Source organism: Blennius ocellaris (assembly GCF_963422515.1).
Source record: "Blennius ocellaris genome assembly, chromosome: 20".
Lineage (NCBI taxonomy): Eukaryota > Metazoa > Chordata > Actinopteri > Blenniiformes > Blenniidae > Blennius > Blennius ocellaris.
Genome location: NC_137669.1, coordinates 17,811,563 through 17,819,743, shown reverse-complemented (window position 1 = coordinate 17,819,743; position 8,181 = coordinate 17,811,563). Strand labels below are relative to the sequence as shown.

The following is an 8,181-nucleotide window of genomic DNA, read 5'->3' as shown; positions in this document are numbered from 1 at the left end:
AAACCGCCTACTTCACTCCCACCTCTCCGCCTGGCTGCCGGCTCAATATCATATATGAACAGTAAGATGTCAATCATTATCTTATAATACAGAAACAGTTTCTGTGGGTAGCTGCCAAAGAAAGCTGTCCGGAATCTCCCTTCAGTTACTTTATGTTAAAATGGCTAATGCTGAAGCTAATGCTAGCAAAAAATGTTCCAATGCTGCATTTCGGGGGGGAAATAAATAAATAAATAAAAGAAAGAAAGAAACATTTCCGATCAGAGTTTAAGCTTACCCTCGTTTTAAATTTGTCTTTTGTTTGGTTTTTTTTGAGATGCCCAGTGTGACCGTGAAGGATGTCAACCAGCAGGAGTTTGTCAAGGCGCTGTCAGCTTTCCTGAAAAAGTGAGTATTACAGTGGAGCCGCTCGTGGCGGCTGTCACGTGTACGCCTGTCAGTCACCCGGATGACCTCGAGTAACCCCACGATACGCTTCCTTTTATAATTGATTTTAATTTAACTCATATTTTTTTCAATGTACAATGAAGCAAAAAAAAAAAAAAAAGTCACTTTAAAGTCAAGTTTGTAACTTTTTGCAGATTTTTAACCAGTATGCTTTTTTCCTATCCCAATTCATTGTTTTGAATGAATTGCCTATCTATTATTTGTGTTTCGTTGTTATTCGGGCTTTTTAGAGACTAATGATTTGTAATAACAATCACAATTCCCTTGCTTCCTTCCTTCTTAACTTACATTTGATAATATTAATAAAAACAGAAAGTATACCACAAATAACTACTTTGAAAAACTTTAGAAAAATATGATTATTATTAGATGAATACTGAATATGAATATGATTAGAGTAACAGAATAGTTGATGCATGATTGACACTTCCACTTCTCTTCTGTACGACTTTATCCAATTTAGTGTGGCACTTCAAGAGTGCTGCGCAACTGGACACTATCTAGATTACCGGTATATAGCTGTTTTATACTGTATAAAAGATTTGGGTAGATGTGAAAAAAGCAGTTGGACATCATTTAAACTTCATTCTGGAGCAGAGAGCAAGGACCCCAAATACACAGCCTTTGTATTTAAGAATTACGTTAACCTTAAGGAGGAATTTGACTCCTCGAAGTGAAAGCATGGCCTCTGCAGAGGCAAGGCAAAAGGAAGGGAAGAAAGAAAGAGGAATCATGCACAGATAATCTGTCTTTTTTTTCAAGGACCTGAGTACAAATGTAAGAATTGATGCAGTTTTAAAGGCAAGAAGGGTGGTGACAAATATTCATCTCTACCCTGCTTTTAATTCACTTTAAACTCACTTTAAAACACTTCATTTTGAAACTGTTTATACTTCTGTTTTTCTTCCCCACACTGTATGTATATCTAAAGGGACTCGTTTGATGGTTGGGTTTCAGGTCAGGTAAGCTGAAAGTCCCAGAATGGGTCGACACTGTGAAGCTGGCCAGGCACAAAGAGCTGGCGCCCTGTGACGACAACTGGTTTTACACCAGAGCAGGTGGGTTACAATGCATGTTGTCCCCCTGGACTAGTCATGGAAGAGTCAGCGTTCCTTACTGACGTCCGGGCCCATGTTTCATTTTGTCCTCCTTCATTATGTTACCACATGAATTAAAGAAAACTATTTTACTGAATCTTGAACAAAACTTTATATATTAATATAATACTTATTACTGTCTTTTTCATGTTGAAATAAAAATTTGATTTTTGCACCGATGAGCGTATCTCAGTCTGTCATCTCTGCCAGTCCCGGACTTATCTTGAGCTTTTCCAGGTGTTCATGTGACTTACAGTTCTTACACAAACAGTTGGGTAATATGTCACGAGGGTTCCACTAGCAGATCCTCTGTGATATATACAAGGAAAGCCAATCCACACATTCTCCTTGGCTCGTGTGCACATTATCTGTGCACGCATGTCGACCCTACAGTAGCATGGAAAATGTCACACGTTCGATAAGTTGGAATGTTTGATTACACGTCTCTCGGGCTGGAGAAGTCGGGACGATAACGAAAGTACACATTGCAACATACGCTGTGAACTGCATGTATGTCTGACCAGCGTCCACGGCCCGTCACCTGTACCTGCGGGGGGGTGTGGGCGTGGGCTCCATGATCAAGGTCTACGGAGGGCGTCAGAGGAACGGCGTGTGCCCCGCCCACTTCAGCGTGGGATCCAGGAACGTGGCGAGGAAAGTCCTCCAAGCTCTGGAGGGCCTCAAGATGGTGGAGAAGGATCCCAATGGGTGAGAGAGGCGGAGACTGGAGTATATGATTTTGAGCTTGTGACTTGAATGAATAATAGATGCGTATGTTCTTGCAATAGTGGTCGGAGACTTACTCCTCAGGGCCAGAGAGACCTGGATAGGATTGCTGGTCAGGTGGGTTATCAAGCTGTCGACAGCCACATTACATGTACACTGAGAGCTTGTGCCGCCATAACACTTCAACACCATCAGGAGCAACCAAAGGTTCAGTGTCTCTTGACGATGACACAATGGGCGGGCAGGAGGGGGATTAAACCGCCAACCTTTTGGATTGAAGGATGAGCTGCTATACCGACTCACCCAGAGCTGCTCAGGTTAATGTCTGAAGTTACAGTTTCTTGTATCTTTTCAACACCACGTGTGACTTGATCCAAAAATATAATTGGTTGACAGTGGCTATAAAAATACATTCTAAAGTGTTACAACTCCAGTTAAGAACTCTTAAAGTAAGAACTTCAAATCTACTTCAAAATCTCGTAAGGTCAAGTAGGGATGCTGACAAATAGTAGAATACTTATCATGACAATATAATAATGGAATTTATTTATTTATGAATGGGGGCTAAACTCCTGCGATGGACTGGCAGCATGTCCAGGATGTAGTTGGCTCCAGTGTCCCGAGACACTGTGCTGGATGGAGCAGTGGAAGAGGTGGATGAATGGGCGGCGGTAGCAGCTAACAGCATTTATGTATGAAGTTTGAGCTTGAATGGGTGAGTGACGGTGAAATGCTTTGAGATTGCCGAAGTGAATTCCACTTACTGTTTATGAAGTTTTACCTGAATGACTTTCTCAGAATTGCTTTCAAATGCAATCGCAACCAAGTGAGATGTCGCGATTATTCCACACTTTTCTGAGACACTTCACTTCAATGATGCCTCTAAAAGTAAAGTGTCCACACATGTATGGCATAAAGTAGGAGTGGTTCCCACTTGTCTATTGTGCCTTAAATGCTCTACAATGAGTGTTTTGGCCTTAATACACATGCTTGAATGCATGTTTTTACCACATGTACTTCACGACTGCCCCCCCCCCCCTTGTGTTTTCTCTGTGTACGTTTAGGTTGCCTCAGCAAACAAGAAGCAACGCAGTCTGCAGAGCGCCATCTGAGGAAAGAACCCAGACACGTGAAATGCAGCTATATATTGCCTTACTGCGTATTTGCTCAAGTTCACTTGTCTCCCATATCAACCCAGTGCCCAAAGATACTAAGCACAGAAGGCATTTCACAGAGATGCATGTGTCTATATTGCCGTCTGAGTAAATTCAATATTATACATGAATGTTTGCAAGGGCTTTAGCTTTGTGCTTCATTTGAAACACATTATGAATTTCAAGACAGTGGTGGCCTTGAGACAGCAACACGGAATGAACGCTGAAGCACTGAGAACGCAGTATTACCAAGCATGAGCATGATAATATTGTTTCCTGTAAATGTGAAATGGAAAAACTGTGAAACTTAACAGAGTAAATAAAAACCAATGCAATGAGTTATGTTACACTGACATTTATTCGTGTCTGTTCTTTTGTTGTTTTGCAGAAACGTGTACGAAGGTTTTAGCCGTAGTTTATCTGAATGCTGATATGATTAAAAGGGCATCTTGAAAATACTTCTTTTAACATTTAGATTGGCTCTATTCATGTCTGACTCTTGTCAGTCAGCAAGAATTTAATCAGTTTGACAGAAAAATTAGCTTATAAGCGAATACGTTGCATAAGCGCGACACAATATTACACAAGGTATTCCACAACACACCAGTTTGTATGCCGGCCAGCGTGTTTTAATGTCAGCTGCTCTGATGCAGCTGCGTGACTGACAGCGGGTGTTTAGTTGCTGCTCATGACGCTGCTGATCCAGCTGTTGTAGCGGCACACTCGGGCGTAGACGCTGGGGTGTCCCTGCATGGCACAGTCGTAACCCCAGGACACGACTCCCTGCAGCTGACCGTTACACACCAAAGGACCGCCGGAGTCTCCCTGCACACAACAGGCGGAGGTGGAATAACAGTGAATTAAAGGTTACTCACAGTGGTCATATCAAATGGTGATAGTTACTGCTCGATGTGTTTAATGGGAGAGGATACAGCTCTCGGGATATTAACTATAATAGTGTCGAGGCGCCTTCTTCCTGTAAAGCCATCGCTCATTTTTTAATAGTAGCTATTGGGAGGCAACATGTGTATTGTAATCACTGCACATGCAGGTTTACCACCTGACTGCATCTGTTTTTCACTGTGATTTGGTCCAACTCACTTGGCAGCTGCTGGCGCCACCGTGCATGAACCCGGAGCAGACCATGTTGTCCGTGAAGAGGTGGGAGTAGGCGTTCCTGCAGATCCTGTCGTCGATGATGGGCTGCCTCAGACACTGGAGTCTGTCAGGGAAGCTGTCTGAGGAGCGACAAGGCAGACCTCCGTTTGTTTATATATTCGACGAGAAAGGCGTTAGGATTGAATACATGGCATATAAAGACTCACAGCAACTAACCAAATCAAAAAGAGTTAAAAATTTTTGATTGCGAACGAGACGTAGGGCCATTCTCCAGCACACTGAACACCATTGGTATTATATAAAGTATGAAATATGCAGTCACTAGTAATCAAGTGATTGATGGAAAATTAATGACTGTACTGAAAATGAATTATATTTTACCGGTGGATACACCGGTACAATGCTCTAATGTTTCCGTTGAATTTATCACTATGACTCATAAACGCTATCGTTCAACCATACCCGTCTGTACCAGACTCAGAAGAAGAGGCTCCTGAAGATGGGGAGTTAAAAAATATTGTCAGAATATGTTACTCAGTGTGGTTGTAGTGTTTTCACAGTTACTAAGTAGAATGTTGGCTCCTGCTAACTGCAACTGTAACTTTTTTTTCATATTGTACTGAATTTATTCAGTGTATCAGTAAGGCAGAGCTCCTGGTTATTTCCCTGCATGACATCATGAAGGGAGACTCTCTGAATCACCTGTATGAACACACATTTGCAGCAAGCAAATGAGGGAGCTAATGGACTTCACTTCTGGGGCCTCATATACCGGCTATAGGGACGCATTTTACAGTTCGAAGACATAATAAAGTGAATGTTCCAGAACTCACTGCCATTGGCGGACATGTTGCCCCAGCCGGACACCAGGCAGTTCTCGTCGGCCACGGGGCAGCGGGAGGGCAGGGACACAGTCTGGACGAAGTTGTTGAGGGCGGCGGGGCGGCTCAGCTTGATCAGCATGATGTCGTTGTCCAGGTTGTAGCTGTTGTATTGTGGGTGCTTGATCATCTTCGCACCGTCGATCCACTGCTCGCTCCCCTCGTTCACCGCGATGTTGTGCTCGCCCAGGCGGACCTGGATCCGGCTGGTAAGTTGTGACAGTTTACACGCGGTGAATGCAGTGTATGTAAAGGGTGACAGATTCAAATCTATATTTACTTCTGTATTTTGGTGCGTTTGTGTAAATGTTGTTGCTGTAGCAACCACACTGTGCCCCATAGCAACAATCAGCAATACATTTATTTCAATTATTTAGTGTTTAGATCATTTTTATTACACTTAAGAAGTAACATATTACAAAGAAAAAAGGTATTATACAATTATATATTATAGTATTATGCATTATACAACTGGTAATAGAAAACTTGCTGTATAAATTAAGCAAGCAAAAAGAAAGTAATTTGTTGTAATGTACTGTACTACATGCATTTACACCATTGTACTTATATTTAAAAAGTAAAACACATTTTAAATGTTATGCAAGTAACTTTTTTTATGGAAATATTTTGTCCCCGACAAATTAGGTTGAATGTTTTAAACAGCGTTTCTTGCATTCTGTCCAATGACCAAGTAAAAGTATAATGTTTAACCTAATGTATGTTCACAAATACCTACTAAGAAGGGTATAAGGCCTTTATAAAATACTGGTGCATTTACAAAGACTTGCTATTAAGGCGACCAAAAAAACTGCTTTTAACGAATCGATGAGACGTAGTGGAAACCTTACAGAAAATGAATCCTGTATCCATCAACTGGACCTGGGTGTTAGTTAGTTTGAGTGTATATTATTACTAGTAACACTTTAAATCATGGCCTCCGGTACTTACGACTTGTAGCAGTGAGCGGCAGACACGACCCACTGGCTGGAGATGAGGGATCCTCCGCAGAAGTGGTATCCGGCGTTCAGAGACACCTGGTAGGGCACAGAGTGTCTGGGACACTCATACCCTCCCACCACCTTTTCATCTTCAGCGGCGACTGAAGGAAAAGAAAATATGCCGTGACTGAAATACAAGTAGTCAGAAATTAGGAGTACCAAAGAGTAAAATCATGTTCGTCTCTTACAAGCCGCCGCGAGCAAAGTCAGGAATACCAGAGCCTTCATTGTCAGACTGCGGAAGAAAGCCCGAGCTGTAGCTCCTTATATACTCCTGACCTCTGCTTCTCTCACTTCAGTTCTTAGAGGTAAAAGGCAAAAAGGCTCATGATGGGAAAGAGCCATATGGCTGGAAGCTCCAGAAAGACCTTGAGCGAAGTCAAAGGGGAGACACGCTGCCACTGGGCTGTTCTGATTGAACAGCCTCCTTGATTTGAAAGTTATGTAATCAGCAGTTATGTAATTTGCAGCCATTGAAACTTGGATGGGTCCAGATGCAAATGAAACAATTTGACATCCAAAACATGCTCTTTTCAGTAGAAACTGTCATTCACGACACAGCAATGTGTCAGCAAACAGATAGTGAGGATATTGGTGCAATTTCATTGTCGATGTGACTCATATAACATCGACAGGTGGCTTTGATCTCACGTCAGCAGAAACAGGTTTACCCAGGCTCGCTGTGGAAATGCTGATCAGGCTGTTCCAAAACCACAGAAAAAAAAAAGGTCAAAACCCAGAATATTAAAAGTTCCCATACTGTAGGTCTGGGCCTCCCATGCGGATCACTGGATAAATCAAAGGGCATGATTGTTTTTGAATCAGATCTCCCTAGATTATAATTTGTCCTCATTTTATTCTTAAATGTAACCTTGAGGAATCAAACATACACCCTGGGGGCCACAGCAGCCTTCCAGAGGGCCAGTTGCAGCTCACCATTTGACCTTGTAAAACATATAGACTACAAAGTCCACATCAACTGTCAAACTTCAGTAAAAACAGCCGCTTCAGATTTATTCACTGGAGATCACACTATTTATGTAGGAGCGGACATAAAGAACACTGAGACCTGACATAAACCTATTACCTTACTGTTATTTTACTGTTGAAGGCTGCAAAATGCCAAATTAGTGAGTCAGGATATTTTACTTTAAACATTTTGATGAGCTTCTTTGCACTAAAACAAATCAGCAACCGTCCCGACAGTTGCATTTAGGCTATCAATGTACACATATGGCCCACTCCTGAAGAAATCGGGCTGAATGTGGCCTCTGAACTCAGTTCTAACAATTTTTTAGGCTTTAAACTGTTGTAATGAAACTGCGGAAGATTGGTTCTGATGTTTGTAGTTGTAATAATTTACATAAGTTAGAAAATGGGTGTTGTCATACTCATAGATGACCTTTTGATTATAGCTCAGGAATGGGGTTGTGGAGTCTGTTGGAATGTCGTGTACGTAAAAGTAGTTACCTAGTGCCGTTAATATTATGCTACTGAATAGCTGAAGAATCAAAAGTTTGATATATATACACAAGTTGCTGGACTGACCTGATTTGTGATTAAAGTAAAAAAAAATGTCCAGCGTTTTTTGAAGATAAGACATGCTATGACTTTTTTTTTTTAATTTGCTGTGTATAAACAAGAACCACCAAAATGATAAATCATTTTTATCACAGTATTACTGCACAACATGAAATCACAAAACCTATTTTAATTGATTTAATACACACAGAGCGATATAAACATTGGCAAATGAAAA

The 8,181-nt window shown here is 41.5% G+C and overlaps 2 protein-coding genes across 2 annotated transcripts; one reads left to right on the top strand and one right to left on the bottom strand.

Moving 5' to 3' along the window:
• Positions 1 to 316: 316 nt before the first annotated feature.
• LOC308144470 (small ribosomal subunit protein eS19) lies at positions 317 to 3,382 on the top strand (the record flags this gene model as incomplete). The annotated part of the gene is made up of 5 exons (XM_080515591.1): positions 317 to 387; positions 1,405 to 1,505; positions 2,069 to 2,252; positions 2,333 to 2,387; positions 3,335 to 3,382. 5 exons carry the CDS (start codon positions 317 to 319, stop codon positions 3,380 to 3,382), a joined length of 459 nt encoding a protein of 152 aa, XP_080371717.1.
• Positions 3,383 to 4,099: 717 nt separating this feature from the next.
• Positions 4,100 to 6,650, bottom strand: LOC308144441 (trypsin-3-like; the record flags this gene model as incomplete). The annotated part of the gene is made up of 5 exons (XM_080515556.1): positions 4,100 to 4,249; positions 4,526 to 4,662; positions 5,377 to 5,630; positions 6,373 to 6,523; positions 6,611 to 6,650. 5 exons carry the CDS (start codon positions 6,648 to 6,650, stop codon positions 4,100 to 4,102), a joined length of 732 nt encoding a protein of 243 aa, XP_080371682.1.
• Between the last annotated feature and the right edge of the window lie 1,531 nt (positions 6,651 to 8,181).